This window comes from Nipponia nippon, unplaced genomic scaffold (assembly GCF_047370975.1).
Source record: "Nipponia nippon isolate SJK-2023a ecotype South Korea unplaced genomic scaffold, ASM4737097v1 scaffold_7, whole genome shotgun sequence".
NCBI lineage: Eukaryota > Metazoa > Chordata > Aves > Pelecaniformes > Threskiornithidae > Nipponia > Nipponia nippon.
This window is the reverse complement of record NW_028262391.1, coordinates 30,272,464-30,293,350: the sequence shown is the minus strand read 5'-3', so window position 1 is coordinate 30,293,350 and position 20,887 is coordinate 30,272,464. Positions and strand designations below refer to the sequence as shown.

Here is a 20,887-nt window from a genome sequence, read left to right as displayed (position 1 = left end):
CAGCTAACGGTGCTTTCCATCATCCATGCAGTGTCGGCCACACTGGCTCCCAGCTCCTCTCAGAGACCAGCATCCGGCTGCCCGGGCAGAAGTGCTCTTGCCTGGCACCTTGCCAGCCCCACGCACCTGCCCCAAATGCCTTCAGCACCAGCCAGCAGTGCCAGCTCTGCCCGGGGGTGGCTTTCCACCTCATAACCGTCATCCCTAGCCCAAAGCTTTGCTCACTGAGTGGCTCCTCTGGCCAGGGACCCACTCCTGGACCTGCCAGGAGCCAGCAGCGGGCAGCTTGTTTGCGTTTCAGAGTATGGATGGCAAAGAATGTGCCGGAGGATGGGCATGATACAATGGACCATGGGCACACATGGGGGGTGACAGGCACAGCATATTGAACAGGCATGCATGGCCTGTGGCATCATCAGGACACACTGTGATGCCCGCAAGCCAGGCTGAGCCCACAGAGCACAGCTCGCTGCGGCAGGGACTGCAGCCATGTCCCACCCCATGGCTCTGCCCTCATGCAGGCCATCCCAATGGCCACCCTCCTCCAGGCGTCTCTCACTCGGCCAGGTATACTTCTGCAAAGCAGGTCCTTGGTCAGGGAGACCTGGCCAACAGAGCTTTGTGCTGCTGGAGGAGTTGTGACCATGGCAGCTGTGCTGGGCCAGTCCCAGCACAACCATCCCATGGCACAGGACCTGCGTGGCCAGGAGCAGGGATCCCACCTGCTGGGATGGTGTTGGGAACCATCAGCCATGGTGTCCCGGGGGCTGTGGGGACAGGGTCTGCATGGGTGCTTGCCAGTCCCAGAGGCTGGCATGCCTGGGGACCACCCCCCCGCCAGCACTAGCAAGGGGGGAACACCCAAAATGAGGTGGCTGAGACAGCAGAGATGGTGCTGGTGGCACATTAACCAGATAAGGAGGAGGCCGGGGCAGAGTCCAGGCCAGTGGAGGGGGTACCGAGCCCTGGGGTCAATGTCCACAGGGACACTGGACACTGCTGGGACAGGATGCACTGCGCTGCAGCACTGGGTGCTGCACAGGCAGCCTCCACTGCTCCTCTCCTCCGGGCTCGGCTCCTGGGGATGGCAAGGCGCACCATGGCCACTGGCCTGCTCCGTGTCCCCCCGCCCCAGGGGCTGCTCCGGCCCCTGGCCGTGCCAGAGAGGCTGCTGCTCGGGCCAGGGCCCAGCAACGTGCCCCCCCGTATCCTGGCTGCGGGCAGCCAGCAGCTCCTGGGCCACATGCATCCCGAGGTACTGCAGGTGAGCTGCCTCAGCCCAGCCTTCCTCCCCTCCCCTCCCCTCCTCTCCCTTGCGCCCCACAAAGGGCTAGGACAGCTCTGCTTGGGCGAGGGTGGCAATTGCAGTGCCAGTCGGACCCTGCCGCTGCAGGTGATGGATGAGATCAAGGCGGGCATCCAGTATGCCTTCCAGACACAGAACTGGCTAACACTGGCCATCAGCGGCACCGGCCACTGCGCCATGGAGGCTGCCCTCCTCAACCTCCTGGAGCACGGTGATACCGCGCTGGTGGCGGTCAATGGCATCTGGGGACAACGCGCCGCTGACATTGCCAGGAGGCTGGGTACGCTGGGGACAGCTGGATGGCACTGGCAGGGCTCAGGGGACCGGGCTTGTGTGTGGGATGCCAGAACATTACCCCTGGCTTGCTGTCCCCATCCTGGTGGCAGTGGCCGGTGACATGGCTTCCGCAGCTGGAGAGCGCTCCAGTTTTTTTCCAGGGTGATGTCCCTTCGCTTACAGTGGTTTATGGCTTTTCCACTGGCCAAATCCGCTGGAGGCCAGATCCTGGCAGGCAGCTGCGCTCCTGCTTCACGCATGACCGATTCCCTCGCAGAGCAGGTGGCTGCCCAGTGGGAGGCATGCCCAAACCTTGCTCTCCCTCTGCCAAAATCCCTCCCAGGAGCCAATGTCCATGAGCTGCTGAAGCCCCCGGGCGAGTACTTTGCTCTGTGGGACATCGAGGAGGTGAGTGACAGCCGCGGTGTGGGGCGGCGGACATGAGCTGGCCCCAGGGGTGGTCACCTTCCCCTCTGTTTCATGCAGGGCCTGGCACGGCACAAGCCTTCGGTGCTGTTCATCACCCATGGCGAGTCCTCCACGGGGGTGCTGCAGCCACTGGAGGGGCTGGGCAAGCTGTGCCACCGGTCAGTGCACAGCGGGCACCCATGGGGGCTGGCGGCACCCCAAGGTTGCCGTCGGGGATTGGGGCGTGGGGATTTACATGCCCTGGGCTCTCCTCTGGCTCTGTTGTGCTGGAAGTGGTTGGTGCCAGTGAGACATGCGGCCTTGGGGAGACTGGGATGCTGGGGCTGCAGGCAGAGGAGTGGCAAGAGGAAGTGGCAGGAGGAGGTGGCAGGGACACCAGGCTGAGCTCCATCCTCCCACAGGCACAGCTGCCTGCTGCTCGTGGATGCGGTGGCATCACTTGGGGGAGCTCCCCTCTTCATGGACCAGCAGGGTAAGAGCCACAGTGCCATCACGGGCACCCAGGGGACAAGGGGACTCATGCCTGGGCCAGGGAGGGAGGGCAGTGGGATCAGCCCCACCACTTGCATTTCGAGCTAGCAGCACTAGAAACTGGTCCAGCTGCAGCCAGAGAGCCTGCTCCTCTCAGAGGACCATCAGCAGTGCCAGGGTGTCCCTCAAAGCAGGCCAAACACAAGCAGGACCTGCGGCGTGTGCCACCCTGTGCTTCCCACTCACCACTTGCAGCCGGGTTGGGGGGGCTCAGTGTGTCCCTGCTGGGAGCCCCCAGTCCCTAAGGAGCTGCCTCCCCTCTTGGGCAGAGATCGATGTCCTATACTCAGGGTCTCAGAAAGTCCTCAACGCCCCCCCTGGCAGTGCCCCCATCTCATTCAGCGAGCGAGCCAGGTAAGTGCAGCCCCGTCCCACCAGAGGGAAAGATGATGGGGCTGGGTGGAGGCTGTCACCCTGCCAGCTTTGCCAGCCATCCACTCCAGCCCCACTCTGGAGAGCATGCCCAGCAGCAGCTCTGCAGGGTCACAGCCTGGCCCATCCCTGAACAGTGATGGGTGCTGGAGCCAACCTCTGCACTTGCTTTGGGGGAACCCTCCTGCAGGACTGATGCCACCCCAGAGGTGGTGGGGTCAAGGTCTGGCTCCTCCCCAGCACTCTGCTTCACCAGGGAGAAGATGCTGAGGAGGAAGACAAAGCCCCCATCCTTCTATCTGGACATGGGCTGGCTGGCAAACTACTGGGGCTGCGACAGGGAGCCACGAAGGTGAGGGCAGGCCATCCCAGGACAGATGGCCGCAGCTGTCCCACCCACAGCCTTCGCCCCAGCTCGGGGGCTGTCTGCCCTGCAGGACTTGGGCCCTGTCTCCCCATCACCCTGTCCGCTGGTTGCAAAGCGACCCTGGGGTATTTCCATCCCCTCTGCACTGGGTGAAGAGGAGGGAGGACACTGTGCCCTGGTTCCCCCCCACCGTGAGGTGGAGTACTGCTCTGCTGCAGGCCAGGCCAAACCTGCCAAGGGTGCCCCTTGGGTTTTGCAGGTACCATCATACAGCACCAATCAACAGCTTCTTCAGCCTGCGGGAAGGCTTGGCCATGCTGGTGGAGCTGGTGAGCCGTGCTGGACAGGCAGGGGGGCACCAGCAGTGCTGGTGGGGTTTAGGGGAGCGGTGGGTGCCAGGACCTTCTCCCACCTCTCTGCCCACAGGGTCTGGAGAGCTCGTGGGAGCGCCACCGGGCCAACTGTGCCCAGCTGTGCCAGGGGCTGCGCGACCTGGGGCTCGAGCTCTTCGTGAAGGAGGAGGTGGGTGCGGGGCGAGCCCACCGCCATGGTGCAGGGGCAGTGTGACGACATGGCCCTGTGCAGCTGGAGACATGCCTAGGCAGCTTCTGATGCTAGAGAAAAAACTCCCCCCACAGCGACGCTCCCTCCTGGCAGGCTGCCGGGCTCACCGAGAGACAGGGCCGTGTCCAGGAGCTGCAGATTTAGCTCAGTTTCTCTTTTCCCCAGAAGGCAAGACTTCCCACCATTACCACTGTCAAGGTGCCTGAGGGCTATGACTGGAAGGAGATCACAGCCTTTCTCATGGACAACCATGCCATCGAGATCGCCGGGGGCCTGGGCCCCTCGGTGGGCAAGGTAGACAGCGTCCTTCCCTCCCACTGCCCACAGCCAGGCATCGAACCCAGCTGTAGCCTCATCCATCAGTGGCGTGCCCCATGATTAACTGGTGCTCTCTGGCTGCAAACAGCAAACACAGAGCTGGATGCATCCCATCACCTGCAGCAATGCATAGCTGCTCCTAACCACACACAATTGCTGCGTATAATTGAATAACCATGCACATAATTAGCAGGGTGACACGTCTTTAGAGGAAACACGTGTTATATAGAAGCAAGCAGGGAGTTGTGCGCATGCACTCATGCCTGGCTGTGCACGTGGCCACTCTTCACATGTCCCCTGCTCTGCACGGGAGCCTGCGCTCTGCTGCCAGCCACTCTGCTCGCAGGGAGATGGCACCAGGGCATGGCTGCAAAGGTGGGTGCTGCAGGGAGGCACTTGACCTTCTCCTCCTAGGTCCTGCGAATTGGCCTCATGGGCTGCAATTCAACTAGCAGCAACGTGGACCGTGTGCTGCATGCTCTGCAAGACGCCCTCGGGTGCTGCCGCCGCAGCAGGCTGTGAGCACCCCTGCAAAGGGGGGGTCCGGACAAGCTGGCACAGCGCTCCCCCCAGTGCCCGGCTGCAGGCAGCTGTCAGGCTCCACTGCCTCCCCAGGGAGCTGGCAGGAAATACTGCAACACAGCAACCCAAGCCAGAGCAGGAAGGAGAAGCTGGAAGAGCAGGGGATGTGGAGGTGAGGGCAGATGCAAGCTCAGCAGATGCAAGCTCAGCAGATGCAAGGTGTGGCTCAAAACCCCTTCTCCAGGTCCCCTGCGCAGGGTCACTTCTCACCCTGATGGCCTAGCCCCCCAGCTTCTCCCCTTCCCCTGGCCCCAGGGCACGGCAGCCCCACTGCAAGGTGACACGAGGGCTGGATGCAGGATCCGACCACAGGTCCCTTCCCCTCCCACCACCATCACCCTCAGCCGTCCCTGCACCAGAGCCCAGCTGTGCAGGATGCTATCCATCCCCCCCAGATTAGGTACCCTGGGATGAAACACCTGCTCCGGCACCCAGCTCTACCAGGGGAGCTGAGAGGCCGTGCATCCCCACCCAGCTGCAGCAGACGTGAGCTTGCTCCCTAGTACCATCTTTCCTCAATAAAGCAACATGGCAGCATGCTGCTTCCTGGCCCTGTAGCTCGTCTTGCATCCCCCCGAGTTTTGACACACCCAGATGGGGCAGCAGCGGGGTCCTGCTCAGCTCTGCTGGGAGATTTCTCGCTGGATCTTGGAGAGGAGCTGGGACATTGCCGAGTGGCGTGCGCCGTCCTCGATCCGGTACACCTGGAACTAAGCGGAGGCAGGTGGGGAGTGAGGCAAGAGGGCTCCCTGCTCTGCTTGAGCCCCGCACCCCAGCATCGCCAGCCTCCCACAGCCTCCAGAGCGGGGCTGGGCAGCGAATGCCAGCAGCTGCCAGGGGCTGGAGCACTCTGGGGGCAAATTCCAGTGCATCCTAAGCTGCCCAGCCCAGGTGGTTTCTGGCGCTGCTGCGCTCTGCCTCACAAGACCAGCCCAGGTTCTCTGGTCCCTGTTACCTGGCTGAGCAGGATGTCAAAGTAGGCTGTGTCCCAGTATGACCCGTCCTTGGCGGGGAGCTGCAGGAGGGCTCGGGTGCCGGGGTCTGCCTGCCAGCTGTCAGTGCGTGCAGGGAAGCCAAAATGGAAGCGGAGGAAGCGTCGGGGGTCCCAGGCGAAGCTTTCCACCTTACGGTAGAGGGAGGCGAGGTCCAGGGGCTCTCCTTGGAAGAGGTTCTCCTCCGGGTGCAGGAAGTGGGGCAAGTGCCCAGTGGCCAGGCAGTGGAGGAGGATCACCAAGAGCCTGTAGACAGAGCCCTCCAGGTCCTGCCAGTCCTCTGGGGACGGGAAGAGCTCTGTGCTCCACAGCAGCACCATCTGCAGGGAGGGAGAGAAGGGTGTGGGATTGGACACTCCCCACAAAGGTGGTGTCTTCACACCCTGCACGTCACCATGCAACTACTACCTGTGGGGCTGAGCCCTCAACATGGACATCACATCCTCAGCAGCCTAGGGCTGTGCAGGCTCTCGGAGCCACACCACCCCTTAGTTTTGAACCTTTGCTTCACTCTCCTAAGAGCCCCTGTGTCAGTTCCACGGCAGGTCCCAGCTCTGCAGCAGCTCTGAAACAACACGCCCAAGCTTTCCACAGGCACCAAGCAATAATAAAAAACCCTGCTTGTGGTTTCCATCAGCTGCTGGCAAGGCAGGTGAACCCCCAGCAGCTTCCACGCCAGCTTCCTCAGCACTGCGTTGGCAAATGGCCTGGCACCAATGCCTTTTGGTGACATGGCGTAACGGGCAACACATGCAGTGGGCTGGAGCAGAAGGTGCTTTTTTGAAGGACAGATGCATACTGTGCCTTTTTTTTAAAAAAAAAATCAAAGAATGCAACATAAAGGAAAACCCACAGGATTTGGGTTACTTGGAGCTGGAGCCATTCTCTCAGCAGAAGACAACTTTGCCTCCTTCTCCACCCCGGCCCGGAGAGCCACCACAAGGCAGGGCACACCTGGATTGTGCCACCAGGTGCTGTCCCCAGCATGGCCCCTTTCCCAACCGGCGTCACCAGTTGGCGTGGTGCCAGAGTGCCAAAAACAGTTTGGGTGGGGAAAGAGGGTTTTGTCAGAGGAAACGCCACCCTCAGCCCTGCATGGGCACCTCCCAGCACACAGGGGCACAGGACAACCTACAGCATGGCAGGCACGGCAATGCAATCCCCAGTATGGCCCCTGCAGACACAGGCAGCCTGTGCCAGGGGATGCCTAGCACACTGGCACAGAGCCCCAGCTCTTAACACCTAGGGTGTTTCAAGCTGGAGGTTGCTGGTTCAATCCAGCAAGTGCCTGCGGTTCGCAAGGAAGAAGGATCAAATCCCTCTAACCATGGCCAGCAGTGTGCATCCTTTCTGGACACCTTCATGGGCTGGTACATCCCAAAGCACTGCAGACACTTGGGTTTGTTGCTTGGGATCTTCTTCCAGCAGTGATCAGCCGCAGTGGGGTGCAGGGGAGCAGCCTTGGCTCTGCCTGCCCAGAGAGCCACAGTGCTGCCAGTGGAACCTACTTACCTTCAGGTGGTTGAAGGTGAAACCACCTTTCCCCCGCTCCTCTCCCCAGTCCTGGCTGCGGAGCTGGTCGAGCAGGCGAAGACTGTCCAGACGGGGTCCCTTCAGTGTGTCCACTGCCTGGAGCAGCTTCAGGATGGGGAGGTGAGTGGAGGATCTGGCGAGAGAAAGCAGGGTCTGGTCAGAGGGAAGATGGAGACCTGCATCCTCCCAGCTGGGGAGAGGGTACCTGCAGTGACTCAACACGTGTGGGGATCCCCCTGGCCACCCATGTGGCCCCAGGCACACAGCATCCTGGATCCGCCTCCCACACCTGCCTCTGGTGAAGAGGGACCAGGTAGATTTTCAGCCTGATGGGGATGCTTCTGAGTAGCTCCTGCCTTCCCAGGAGGGACAAGAGGGGAGGTGAAGTAAGGTTGTGCTCCCCTACGTGCAGGGGGGAGGGCTGCAGGCTGCCCCAGAGAGGAGGCTGGATTGGACCCCAAGGAGGGGCCGAGCATTCAGCTGGACCACATTGTGCCCAAAATAAGCCTGGGCTGGTCCAGCCAGATGCTCGGCCCCTCCTTGGGGCCAGGTAGCTGTGCTGGCAGGAAAGATGTGTGTCAACCCAGCCTCCCTCCCACCCGCAGCCTGCCCTGGGAGGCGGCTCATCACCCTGCTGCTGCCAGCTGACCAGGCTCACTCCTGAAGCCCGAGCAGAGGTCTGAGAGCTGCCACCCTCCATGCAGCTGGGGTTCAGCTCCTGCAAACAGTTTGGAGGGGGCTCCTTCAGTTGCACACCCCCCCCCTCTTTCCTTGAGCTGTCTGAAATTTGGCTGAGGTTTTTCTCCCAACACAGGGCAGCTGGTTTGGGCAACACGAGGGCGTGGCTTCATCCCCCTGTTGGCATGTCCCTCCACTTTCCCATCCCCTTTTTGCCTACACCCAACAGCGCTGCCGGCCTAGCAGGATCCCTGGGACAGGGTCACCCTGTGTGCGAGGCAAGCTGCTCACCTCCAGCAATGGGGAGAGGCAGGGATGAAGTGGGCCTCTTCCGTGGCCTTCCGGAGACTGCCTTCAGGGAAACCCCTGTTGCTTTGCCGCCCCTTGAGCTGGAGTGGCTCCTGCTGCCTCCTCACCACCGGGACAATGTCAAAGCGGACAGTCTTCCAGCCACCGCGGATCAGCAGCGAGAGCTCCATAGCATCTTCCCACAGATTTTCAGCACTGAGGTCACCTAGATGCAGAGGGTTTGGCTGCAGTTAGGAGGTTACCACAGCCGGTCCCACAGGCTGAACCAGGTATATGCTGCAACGCCCGTGAGCACGTCCCACCCCACTCGACTCATCCTTCTCCAATGCTGTGGTTTGGCTGTGGTTCCCCAGTGAAAGCCATTCTCCAAACCCCACTGCGGTGGTTTTTGGGAAGGACCATTGCTCCAGCAGGGCTCAGGGCCAGGCCAGCGGGTATGGGCACAGCAGCAAGTCCCGAGCAGCCTAACAGAGCCATGCTGCTGGGTAGCTGAACAGAAAAACAACGTGGTCGAAGAAAAACAGACCAGGAAGGGTCTCAGGTTGTGGGGGTAGAGGAAGACGAAGGGTTCTGGCTTGGCTGAGGAGGAAGGAGAGAACAGTGGGCTTGCTGGGGCTGGGTTAAGAGACTTTCAGACCTGCTGGTCCTCTCACATCACCTTTCCATCAGGGCTGAGATTTACTTCAAGAAGCACCTTTGGAGATGGAAATGCATGAAAAAGCTGATGGGACCCCTACAGGCATTCCCAGGGTCCCTTCCCCACCGTGTCCTTCCCAGGGACACTGCTCCCAGCTGGGGCCCCGTGTGTGTGCAGGGTCAGATCCATGCCCCAAGGTACTGGTCCAGCCCTGACACACTCACCCTCCAAACATCCTCCTGCAGGAAGCAGGGGACACTTGGAGGCCAGGAGAGATGGAGGGAACACGGTTAGGGTGAGCCAAGCATGCCAAATCCCTGAGCAAACCCCCCCCAGGGACAAACGGCAGGGGTGGGTGAACCCTGCGTGGAGCTGCCACCCACCAAGGAGGGTGCCATCAGCCCAGGGTGAACTTGCCTGAGGATGACTCTGCTGCCCTAGGATGGCAGGGAGTAGTTTGCATCTCCCCTTCTTTAGCTGAGGGCAAAGCCTGTCCCAGCGCACAGCGGGGCACCCATTTGCTCATGCAGGCTTTGGGCGGGCCACGCACCTGGGGACTTACACCCCAGCCTGTCTGTGCAAGGGACCACTGCCGAGCTGGGCTCCCCAGCTGCGCTGGAAGCAGCTCCCAGCTGGGGTAGCGCCATGCCGGTGTACGCACCTGGCTGAAGCAGGAAGCGGCGTTGGCAGCACACGATAGCCGAAACAAGGAGCTCTTTCAGGTGATGGAGTACTTTGTCCGGAACCAGGCAACCTGCGCCACCTCCATGCTCCACCACACCCACGGCACTGGTCCAGTCCTCCAAGTCAGTCCCTGGAGAGGGCACTCCCAGACAGCAGGTGCCCATCCCCGAACGGTGCCCAGCTGGGGTGTCCCCAGGGCAGCACGCCAGCACCCGCAGAGCATCACCATTGATCCGCAGGGGGACCTCCAGACCTCCACAGTGACAGCATCCTCAGAGGCAGAGAGAGCAAACTCAAAAGCTTCCAGGTTCCTGGCATAGTCCACAAGGAAGCGAGGCTCCCTGGCGTGGACGCCCTCCAGCAGGGTCAGCAGGATGTTCTCAGCCCGCTGGAAGTGCTCCAGCTGCTGCCTCTCGCGGGACACAATCACCCCGAGGTAGCTGTGCCAGTGGGAAACGCTGGCTGCCATGGCAGCTCCACTGCCGTCCCAAGCCTGCTCCGAGCAGGAGTAAAAATATGTGGGCAGGGAGGGCAGGGCTGGGAGCCAGCGCGGGGCAGGCGGAGGGAAGCCACAGCCGGGCGTTGTCAAGCACCACTGCTGGGTGAGTGCCAGGGAGAGCTGCCGGGAGCACCATGTCCCCCCGAGGCAGATCCAGGGCGGGGGATTGAGTCACACTGTGGGCCCCCCCTGGCAGTCCAGCAGGTTGACAAGGGATGTTCAGCCGGCAGGTCACACCAGAATGATGCTGTGGTCTCCCACACCTTTCCCGGCATTGGAGCTGCATGCCTGCAGCATCCCCTCACAGCCAGTGCCAGCTGAAGGCGAGCCACCAACTTCCCACCCCAGCCCAGCAGGCCTGGCTGCCTGCAGCTGCTGGGGCAGGTCTGCTCTGCACTTGTGTTGTGCCCACGGGAGCTGGGAGCAGGCTCATGCTGGAGCCGAGCCGTGCTACGGTGGCCATGGTAGGGCTGTGGGACCCCCCGTGCCCAGCCCGCGGCTCCATCTGGGTCAGGGTCAGGCTCAGGTCCAGGCTCAAGCTTGCCAGATGCAGGCAGCTCCCGGCGCCCCTCAACCGAGCAGAGACCCCTGCGCCCAGTCGGGCACCCGGCCACAGCTCGCTCAGGCCCGAGCCAGGCCCAGGCCCAGGCTCAGGCTCAGGCGCAGGCCCGCCCACTGCGGCAGCCCGGCCCCGCCCCGCAGATGGGCCCCGCCCCGCGTCACCGCGGCAACACCGCCCCCCTGCCCCCCACGCCCGAAGCGCGACGGCTGCGGTCGCCATGGCGACGGCGCGCCCCGGCGGCGCGGTTGCCTGGCGACGGTGCTGGGCCGCGTGGAGCATCGCCACGCGGGGGACAGGCAAACCGGCGCTTTCGGCCCCAAAACGGCCCGGCAGCGGGGTGGGAGCGGGCCGTGGCGCCGGAGGTGGCGGTCCTCAGCCTGGCTGCCGCCAGGAGGAGCAGCTGTCGCTGAGGCGAGGGCTGTGTTTTGGGTCCGTGCTCCGATCTGAGCGGGGTCTTGGTCACCTTCCGCCTCCCGAGAGCTGCCCGGGACAGGCTTAGCCCCTGGGCTGCCCTGAGTTAGGACAGCTCCGGCCACGACAGGGCAGCAACTGGCTGTTGTTTGCGCATAGCCTTTCTGGCTGTACCCTTGTACCTGCCCTCAGTCCTCCAGCACCTCCTGCAAATCCTGGAGAGGAGAGTGTGTGCCAAGCCTTTCCCGGGGCAGATTCCCCAGCTTCACGGGTCCTGAGCCAGAGCTCTTAGTAATTATAGCCCATGGATGGAAGTCAGGGCTCTCCCAGCAGCACAGCACAGTTCAGTAACCCCAGGCTTCCCTGGAAACTGTTCCTGCCCTTGGTCAGAGCAGCGAAGGGAGTGGGGGAGGCTCTGTGGCAGTGGAAACCTGTGTGGGAAGGAGGTCACAGCCGAGCATGGGGCCCTAGGACCACTTCAGGGGAGGGGAGAGAGAGCCATGGGGTTCAGGGCCAGTCCTCCCGCCTCCTGTGGCTCAGGCTCTTTATGGCCCTTTTATATAACCCAGATGAAGTTTCTGGATCTCCCTGGGGTTGTTCCCAGTTAGTTCTTGTGCCTCCTTCAGTCCCGTGTGGCTGAGGAGCCACTCACCATGAAGGGGTCTGTCCCTCATGGCTGTCTGTCCTTCCTCCAGCTGAGCTCCAGGGAGCCCCAGCTGCCTTCCAAGAGGGAGCAGGGCCAGAGCTTCAACCTGCAGAGCGTCCTCATGTGCCTGCAGCATGAGCTGCAGAGGTGAGAGGGAGCCTGCACCAGGCTCCTCACCACCTAGAGGCTGGTGGATGTCTCCAGGATGTCTCCTTATCCGAGCCTCGTTCCTGGTTTCACCCCACCTGAGCACCTGGTGGCACCTGGGGTCCTCAGTCCCCAACACCGACCACCGTCCTGGTGAGGGCTGCACATGCAGCTCAGTCTTGCCCTCCTCCATCATACAGGGAGGATAAGGTGGCTGGCGTGCCAGAGAGGAGCCGAAAGCGGCAGGACTCCCTGCTGCCAAAGCAGGGCTCCTGAGGGCTTCACCCTCCCCATCAGAGGGGTCTGGGCTCATCCCAGAGGATGCTGAGCCCAAGCCAGGCAGGAGAGATGACCACTCCAGGCCCTGATGTGGGGAAGAGGGCAGATAGATGCAGGCCACTGCTTTTCCAGGGGTGGTGGGGCACGGTGCACTGCTGGCAGGGTCATTGCGTGCCCTAGGAGCATCGCTTTGTCACAGATGGAGGCTATAGTGTGGCAGCAGCCAGGACAGTCCTTCAGGCAGCACCTGGCAGGGATGCTGGAGGAGGCCACAGGGAACACGCAGGAACTGAACTGTGAGCAGGAGCAGTACTATAGGAAGGTAAGGCTCGTCAGGGTGGGGAGACGAGGCAATCCCCCCTGGGGCAGCGTGGTGCTGGTGGGGGAACCATGCCCTCCTTGGCGTGGTGCTGGCTGACCCCGCAGCACAAGGCCAGCATCCTGCTCCCATCACTGCCAGAGCTCTGGCACCAGGAGAAGCGAGTGCAATGTGACCCCCTCAGCTCCTCACTGCCTTTGGCATCTGCACTTTGCTGACCTCCAGGTGCCACCATCAAGAGGTGAGTGCTGCAAAATGCTGCCCTCTGCCCCTTCCCGCAAGCTGGGGCCTTCCCCTTTCCCCAACCTCCATCCTCTTTTCCCCTTCCCCTTTCCCCATCCTCCTTCCTCTTTTCCCCTTCCTCTTTCCCCATCCTCCTTCCTCTTTTCCCCTTCCTCCTTCCCCCTTCTCTTTCCTCCTCGCCCTTTCCCCTTTCCCTTCCCATTTCCCCTTCCTCTTTCCTCTTTCCCCCTTCCCATTGCTTCTTCACCCTTCTTCTTTCTTCTTTCCCATTCCCCTTTCCCCTTCTTCTTTTCCCTTTTCCCTCCCCTCCCCCTTCCCCTTCCCCCGTTTTCCTTCCTCTTTCCCCCTTCCCCTTCTTCACCCTTCCTCTTTCTTCTTTCCCATTCCCCTTTCCCCTTCTTCTTTCCCCTTTCCCCTTCCCCTTCCTCCTTCCTCTTTCCCCTTCCACTTCCTTCTTCACTCTTCCTTTCTCCTTTCCCATTCGCCTTTCCCCTTCCCCTTTCCCCTTCCCCTTTCTCTTCCTCTTCCCCTTCCCCCTTCCCCTTCCTCCTTCCCTTTCCCCTTCCCCTTCCCCTTCTGCCTCCTCTTCCCCACAGGCAAGGGGCTGGGAGCAGGCCCTGGAGGAGCAGCTACCCTGCTGCTGCCAGGCACAGGCAGTGCAGGCAGTGCAGGCAGCAGCTCTGCTGCAGGCACAGAGAGAGAAGGAAGACCTGGCCAGGGAGCAGTGCCAGCTGGTGGCACGGCTGGTGACACAGCTGGCCAGCCAGGAGAAGTGGGAGCAGTCAGAGGTGCTGCCAGATGCTGCCCGACACCCCAGGCCATGGGCCAGCTTGGCAGGGTGTGCGGGGGTGCAGAGGGGGGTCTCCCTCAATGCAGGGAGATGGCCACCAAGGCCAAGCAGGCAGCTTAGCGTGGCAGTTCTGTCCCCTGCCTGCATTTTGCCTGCCGAGGGAAGGTTGCCCAGTGCTGTGAGCTTTGCATGGGGGCCGTGGGGCGTGAGGCCACTCTGTGCCCACTAGCATCCCTCCCTGCCACCCCTGGAGAGCCCAAGCTGGGCACTGCGGGAGGCCAAGGCAGATCCCACCCAGCAGGAGGGAGAGGAGCTGGTGTGGGGAGGGGATGGCACGGGTAGGGGATGGCGCAGGTCGGGGCAGTGGGGAGACAGCAGAAGCTCCATCCCATGCAGAGGAAGCAACAAGACACCGGAGGTCTGAGCCCTGCCTGGGACATGCCGTGTGTGGGGGTGAGCGGCATGGCCAGGCACAGTGCAGGGCTGGGCGTTCAGGGCAGCGCCAGGACACGTAACCCAGCGATAGGCTCAAATGTAGCAAATCACCATTGGAGGTGAGACAGGGGGGAAAATTTCCTAGCAAGAAGGTCAGTTAGGCCGTGGAAGACATGGCTGGAGCACGCGGTGCTCAGTCTGGACGAGTCACTGGGAGGCTGGTGGGGAACGGCCTGGCACTGGCAGAGGAGCCGGGCTGAATGAGCTAATCACTCCTTTTCCATCTCGGCATTTTATGGTTCTATGAATTTTCACTCCGTTAGAAACAGGAGAGAGAAAACAATCCAAAAATAAGAGCAAGGGCAAGAGAGAGAGAGGAAAAAACCTGGGGGCAGGGGAGCACTGGACATGGCAGCGGTGGGCGAGGGGCTGCAGCGAGCCCCTAGCGTCCCTCAGCCAGCTCTCCTCTCCATAGGATGCTGTGCGCAGTGTCACCGCTGAGCCCTGGACCCTGCCAGGTGCCATTACCACCCAGCAGAAAGACATCACGGGGTTGAGCTGGTGGGCGGAGGAGCTAGCAGGGGACAGGGAGACAGGGATGTGGGAGGTAGATGATGCTCTGCCCCAGTGCCCCGGCTCTGCACTGGCCCCAACACTGGCACCCCTACACCCCATGAGCCTCCCACTGGAGTCAGGAGTTTGCCCGGAGTGGCAAGCCCCCAGCAAAAAGGCTGGGATGGGAAGGGGGGGATGCAGGCAGAGGAGGTAGAGAGGAAGGGAGAGTAATTTAACATGACAGGCTGTTTATTTTGGCAAAAAGGGTCTCTTTTCAACAGATTTCAAAGCCCGGCCCTGGGCCTGGGGGGGACCACACAGAGGAGCAGGAGAGCAGGGGTGTGAGGGGGGGTTTGATGGGACACCTGGACCGAGAGAGATGGGGAGGAGCCCCCCGCCTCCTTGTCCCTGGGGAACTCCTGGGCTTTCACAGCTCCGGGTGTGCTCGCACGCTCCAGTGGAGCCCCCTCCCCGAGAGTGCCCCCACGGGTGCCTGCGCGCTCCCGCACACACATGCTTGCCTGCACGCACCCACAGATATTCGCACGCTCCCCCAACCCCTGCTCCTTCCTCCGGGCCAGGGCTCAGCTGGAGTCTTGGCTTCCCCCAGAGACATTTCAAAAGAGGCTGTTTATTAAAAAAAAAAATGCTAGGAAAGAAATAATTATTATAATCACATTAAGAGCTTTGGCTGTAAAAGCCCTGCAAGAGTGCGGGGAAGGAGCTGACGCTGCAAGCGGCAGGGAGCGCAGGGGGTGGTTTTCCTGCCTTGTGCTCTTTTTTTTTCTTTCAGTCCCGATCCAACACCCCCTCCCTTTTCCTCCCCTTTATCCTGGGAAATGAAAACAATTTATTTAATGATGGATCGTCCCTTTCTCTGGTCACTGACCTTTTGGGTGAATTTCTGCTGAGCTCGGCGGAAAACGCAAGGGTTGTGGATCCCATCTGTGGGTGGGGGAGGGGGGGGCTCACTCTCATCCTTCCCAAAAACCACAGCAACAGTCCTGGGGAGCGGGATGGGGCCGGCGGGGAGGGTCTCCATGACAGGAGGGGGCTTTTCTGCAGTCGTTCCCCCTGCAGCCCCAGCCCTGGAGCTTTGGCAGCCCCGGCCCTGGAGCTTTGGGAGCAGATGCAGGGGCCACAGCGGCCCCCAGAGCCTCCCACCCCATCCCCTTCTCTCTCTGGGAGACCTGCAGGACTTCCTGGCACCCACTGCCTCCTCCCTGACCTGGGCCCGGGTGGAAGGGCTGGGCTGGAGTGCAGTGTCAGAGTGGGAGCAGGTGACAAAGGAGCTGTACCCAGGGTGGGAGCGTGGAACAGCGGAGTGGTCTCCATCCCACCGGCAGCCATATCTCCCTTTGCTGCAGGCTTTCTCGGCTCAGGGCAGCTGTAGGATGTGGTTTTCAGACCTGGCCAGGCAAGGGGACCAGGCATGAGGCCGGGGACAAGACCGGGGATGTGTGTGGGGCTGCGTGGGGCTCCCAGCAGCAGCCAGCAGTGTGCATCCCGCAGCAGGCGATTTGGCCCCTGGTCGGTCTGGTGCTTGGCCAGGCTCTGCTCCCTGGGGAGAGGAAAGCCAGGGGAGAGAGGGAAGGGGGCAGGATCATGCCAAACAGCCACCTTTCTTTTGGGTGGGCTGTCAACACCCAGCGTGAGCCAGTCACGCTCAACCCCCAGCTGACCTGCAAAGCAGGGATGGAGCAATCCAGCATCCAGCCACCTCCCCTCTGGCCCTTCCTCTGCTATGGCCTGTTGCTCAAAGCATGGTTCTTGTAAAAACGCATAAATATTTATACAAGAATAATTTAAAAAACATGGTCTGTCAAATAATGAAAGCAGCAGAACATCCAAGGAGCTTTCAGCTGGATTGGGAAATCCAGTGTTGCTTTCCGACACCACACTGCGATGCTGGAGGTGCTCACGGCTGGCCCCGGCTCTGCAGGCTGCCAGACTTGCCAGCACGGGTTTGTGGCAGGTTTGAGGTCTTCATTAATGTGGCTTGTGGACCATGGTACCAGGTGGCTTTCACTTGCATCAACTCGAGCCACCTACTGCTGGGAGCCCCGGCCAGGGATGAGACTTTGCCAGGCATTGGTTTCACGCTCATGTCCTGGTTTCTGCACTGTCCCCTGCACTGGGACCATGCCAGGAACCAGACAAATCCTTGGGTGAAGCGCTGTATCCCTGTCCTCCCCTGGAGCTGCGTGGCAGAGCAGGGACTGGTGTGGTGAGTGGCAGGGTGGCAGATGAGCTGGCAGGGTGGTTCCCAGTGCCACAAGGTGGCAGGGGGACTCCCCGCCAGCATCCAGATCCCTCCAGAGCCGGCAGCACCCTCAGCATTTCAAAAGCTTTGCTTTGCAGTGGTGAGGCGAGAGCCTTGGGCCAGGGTTTCCCCCAGGAAATGAGGCTTGTGTCTGTCTAAATGGTCCCACATCCCCATTTGCACCGGTGTCACCAGTCGCCAGCACAGCCACAGCTCCTCTCCTGTGTCCTGGTGGCACTGTGTCCCCACAGCACCACCGAGAAGCCCGGAGCTGCTGCTCACCAGGGAGGCAGGGGAACAGCCTTAAAATGGCAGCACCTGGAGAGCCCCAGCCCTGTTTCTTTCTGATCACTTGGGGCTCCCTTGGCTGGAGCAAGGTGGGGGATGCCATTGGCACCAAGTGATGACCCTGCCACTGTAGCTCAGCCAAGCTGCAGCCACCAGATGCCTCAGCCATGCGGTTCGGGGAGTCCCAGAAGGCGAGCGGATGGGAGAGGGGAAGGGGTCCCCCCTGTTCCCATGGCCCCGTAGAGCCGGAGGGCAGAGGCAGGCAGCACTGCAGGCTCGGGCAGTGCAGCGGGAGCAGGAGCCATGTGTTGCAGTAACCTCCGTCCTCCTGGCCACCCTCCAGCTCCCTCCCACCACCCGCATTTATGCGCGTGATTCGTGTTCTTGCATTCTTTGAACCCGGGCCAGATAACGAGTTCAAACCCCTTCATTAAAACCTCGGCTCCCCGCCAAACGCCCATACACCTCCCTGGGCTACCTCGCTGCCTCACCCACCCCAGGGAGGGGGGTCCCAGGGCTGGTTCCCCCCCATGGGAGGTGATGCTTGTGCCGCACACACGTTCGGCATCCACGGGGAACGGTCTCTGTACTCGGCCCAATTAACTGGAAGGGAGGAGGAGAGCCAAATCCAAACCATGTGCTGACCTGCAGGCCCCTCCACCCGAAAGCATCCGTGCTGAATGCTCTCTGGATCATTAATAGCTCCCCGGTCCTTTCTGCACATGTCCCCCCCCAAAACATGCAGGGCCTGGCTGAGTTGGGGGGCTAGGGCTTTGTGCTCTTTCCCAGTGGTTTATCCCACTGGTTTATCCCTCTTACCCCAGAGGCAACAGGTGACCCTGGGGGCCATGAGCGACAGATGGGAAGAACTGGGGAGACAATGCCCATGGATTTTGGGCAACTCCAGTGCTGGGGTGCTGGGGAGAGACAGGCTTGCGGTCGGCCGAAGGACCTCTGCCTCCATCCCTCGCTCCTGGAGGTGGCATCTGCCTCTCCCTCTGGCACAGCTTTGAAGTGGGCGAACTTGTCCCACAGTGTGCCCAACACCCGCTGGCATCTTCAACCCACTTGCCGAGTGCCTGCAGAGCCCAGGAGGAAGCACCAGGTCCAAACGGTGCTGGGACTCATGCCGAGGCATTTTGCTGAGGACCATCACCAGTCGCAGGTGCCAGGAAGGGCAGGAGAAGCCTGGGATGAGCACCTGGGATGTCCCCAAGACCTGCACAGTCCCCACCCCAGCATGACAGCCCCACAAAACCCACACCCTGGGGTGGGTGCTGGGGGTCCCGACCCTGTTTTGGAGGCCACCAAGAAGCCAGACACTCTGAACGCAGCTGCGGGCAGAGGAAAGGGGCATTTGCTCCTGGAGAGGGAGCGGGTGGCAGTGGCCAGAGCGTGGCCAGATGGTGCGGGAAAAGGGCTGCTTCTCGCCACGCTCCTCCCAGCCTTCCCAGCACAGACCCTGGCTTCGCACCGGCTCCAGCTCCTGGCGCAGAGGAAATGGCTGCCGGCTGTGGCCCACAGCTGTTTTCCCTGCTTGGTTTGCTGCTTTCAATTTAACATCTCAAGGAGCTGGATTGGGACAACGCAAGGGGAGCATTGTGGTGCTTTCCCATGCGAAGCCTGCCTGGAAGGAAATCCCTCCCTCATGCTCGGGATGGCTGCCGGCAGGGCTGCTCCCTCTTGCCTGCCCTGCCCATCTGCGGAGGGAAAACCCGCTGGCAGAAGCCTGGGATGGCCCCTGCGGGGATGCTCGCAGCAGCGGGGGGGCAGGTTGGTGCCACCATGTCGCTGTGTCCATTGGGAGCTGAGCTTGCAGCGGGGTCTTGCACAGCATGGCAGGGCCAGGAGACAGGACTTTTGGGAGCACATGGCACGAGTGGGTGCAACCCCCGCCACAGGAGCATGGGGCTCACCCTCCCGGGTGTGAGGTGGTAGATGGCGACAGCCAGAAGACCCCCCCCCCGGCCACTCCCCAAAAGAGATGGGTTTTGGCTTGCACCCCTGGAGCTGCGGATGAGTTGCACGGAGAGGGTGGCGGTACCCCCGCTGAGTCCCCCTGTGCGGTGTCCCCCGGGCCAGGGAAGGGGTGAGCAGCCTAATGCCTTCCAGAAGATCAGCTGTAAATGGCTGGGGAGGGTAATTCATATCAAACTCATAAAGCGTTTATTAGTGTCTCAGGGGAGAAATCCGGATGTGGCCGTTTATTTATTTTGGATTTTGCCTTTTTTTTTTTTTTCCCTCTTTTCCTTTTAACATTTTCTTCCAGGAGATTTTTAAAGGGACAGGGACGCCTCGCCATGTTCAGCAGCGGGGCTCAGCGAAGGCTGGCTGCCTGTAGGATGTTTGGTTCTGGAGAGCTGGTGCCAGCCAAGGTGCCCTGGCATCTCAAGGAATCAGGCAGATTTTGGGGTCCAGCTTTGAGGCCACTCCAAGGGGGGGGGCAGGTCCTGGCGCTGCTGGGGGTGCCCTGCTGCCCTGAGGGCATTTTGGAGCCCCACAGCTTTACCCTGGGTGCTGCACCCCTGCTGCCTGCAAGGTCCCCCCATGTGCTCAGCCCCACTCTCGGCCCTCCACACCTCAGTTTCCCCCACTCTACAGAGAGGCGATGATCCCCGTGCCAGCGCTACCACCTCTTGGGGAGATTTTGGGAGCACCCTCGCCCCGATGGCAGAGCTGGGCCCCCGATGAGGCAGACTTTCCGCAACAGTGTCCGCGGCTGGTCCTAGCCCAGTCCCACTGTTGTTTGCTCCTCTGCTTCGCTCTTTACATAATTTGTTCCTTGGCCCCTTTTCAAACATACCTCGCAATCACTACAGCAGAGGATATTTATACAGCGGGGGTGTGGAATAACACGGAAAACCTCTGGAGCCGGGGACCGGATTCCCGCACCATCGCCATGCCAGGGGCAGGCGACAGCCCTCCCCATTTTGCCAGGACCCTGGACGGGACTGGATGGTGTTCTGCCCCACGTCCCCAACCTGGCCGCATCCGCGCACCCCAGATGCCTGTGCTGTGGGACAGGGTGGGCGCAGCCGCAGGGGCGCCAGGGGGTGGGTGGGGATGGGGGCACCGAGCCCCTCGGTCCGGCTGGGGCCCTCACCCCAGCACCTGCCCAGCGGCAGCACGGGCAGCAGCACCGACCGTTAACTATCAATTAACTATAAAAACCCACCCGTGCTTTTTAGCAGGGTCTCCCAGGGGACAGCCCCACCAGTTTTCTTGGGGACTTGGGCTTTCTTGATAAAACCATTTGTTGATGATAAACGTAGGGTGGGTGTGGGGCTTTTCTTTTTTTCCTCCAGTGGAGACAAAGAGGCCCTTGAGTCTAAAGTATAACTTAAAACATGGCATTCCTGAAAAGAATTTCCTGATAATATTTTTAGCACCTGAAAAAAAAAGGGGGGGGGGGGAGCAAAAAAAAAAATCTAATAACACCATTTTTTCCTCTTCCACGCTTTTTTTTTCCCTCCAGCACTCTGATTTAAAGGAGCAGAGGGGACCCGCTGCTGAATTAGCAGCTGGGGGCGCAGCGGGGTCGCGGCTGCCTCTGCGCGATGATTGTGTGCCTACGCGTCTCCAGACCCGTAGAGCGGCGGCTACTTTTCCCCCGTGGGCGATGAGGGGGCGGCGAGGGGTCCCTCCGCGCGGGGCTTGGGAGGAGAGGGGGCGGCAGGGGGGTCCCTGCGTGGGGTCCCCCCCCCCGCCCCCCGCGGAGGGACCCCCCGCCACCCGTGGGCGGACCCCCACCGCCCCCTCCTCCCGCCCCGCCCATCCCGACCCCACCACCCCGCGTTATTTGCATACCCCGCCCCCCGCCACCGCCCTCCCGGCGCGCCGAGTGCCCATTGGCTGGCCGCACCCGGGCTATG

General features: G+C 61.5%; 2 protein-coding genes across 6 annotated transcripts; one reads left to right on the top strand and one right to left on the bottom strand.

Moving 5' to 3' along the window:
* Positions 1-961: 961 nt before the first annotated feature.
* Positions 962-5,287, top strand: AGXT (alanine--glyoxylate aminotransferase). 5 transcript variants are annotated; one of them, XM_009462810.2, is made up of 11 exons: positions 962-1,264; positions 1,394-1,586; positions 1,926-1,990; positions 2,069-2,169; positions 2,413-2,483; positions 2,812-2,896; positions 3,171-3,266; positions 3,541-3,610; positions 3,708-3,803; positions 4,011-4,139; positions 4,578-4,826. In XM_009462810.2, exons 1-11 carry the CDS (start codon positions 1,010-1,012, stop codon positions 4,683-4,685), a joined length of 1,269 nt encoding a protein of 422 aa, XP_009461085.2. In that variant the 5' UTR covers positions 962-1,009; the 3' UTR covers positions 4,686-4,826. The 5 variants fall into 5 exon arrangements, with proteins under 5 accessions (XP_009461085.2, XP_087595537.1, XP_087595536.1 ...); XM_087739411.1 differs by having other exon boundaries at positions 3,105-3,266; positions 4,014-4,139; XM_087739410.1 differs by having other exon boundaries at positions 3,105-3,266.
* A 33-nt stretch (positions 5,288-5,320) lies between these two features.
* MAB21L4 (mab-21 like 4) lies at positions 5,321-10,715 on the bottom strand. The gene is given in 6 exon segments (XM_009462809.2): positions 5,321-5,455; positions 5,701-6,057; positions 7,250-7,403; positions 8,240-8,462; positions 9,556-9,823; positions 9,826-10,715. Coding segments are annotated over 6 exon segments (1,317 nt in total). The 5' UTR covers positions 10,048-10,715; the 3' UTR covers positions 5,321-5,362.
* Positions 10,716-20,887: the final 10,172 nt, after the last annotated feature.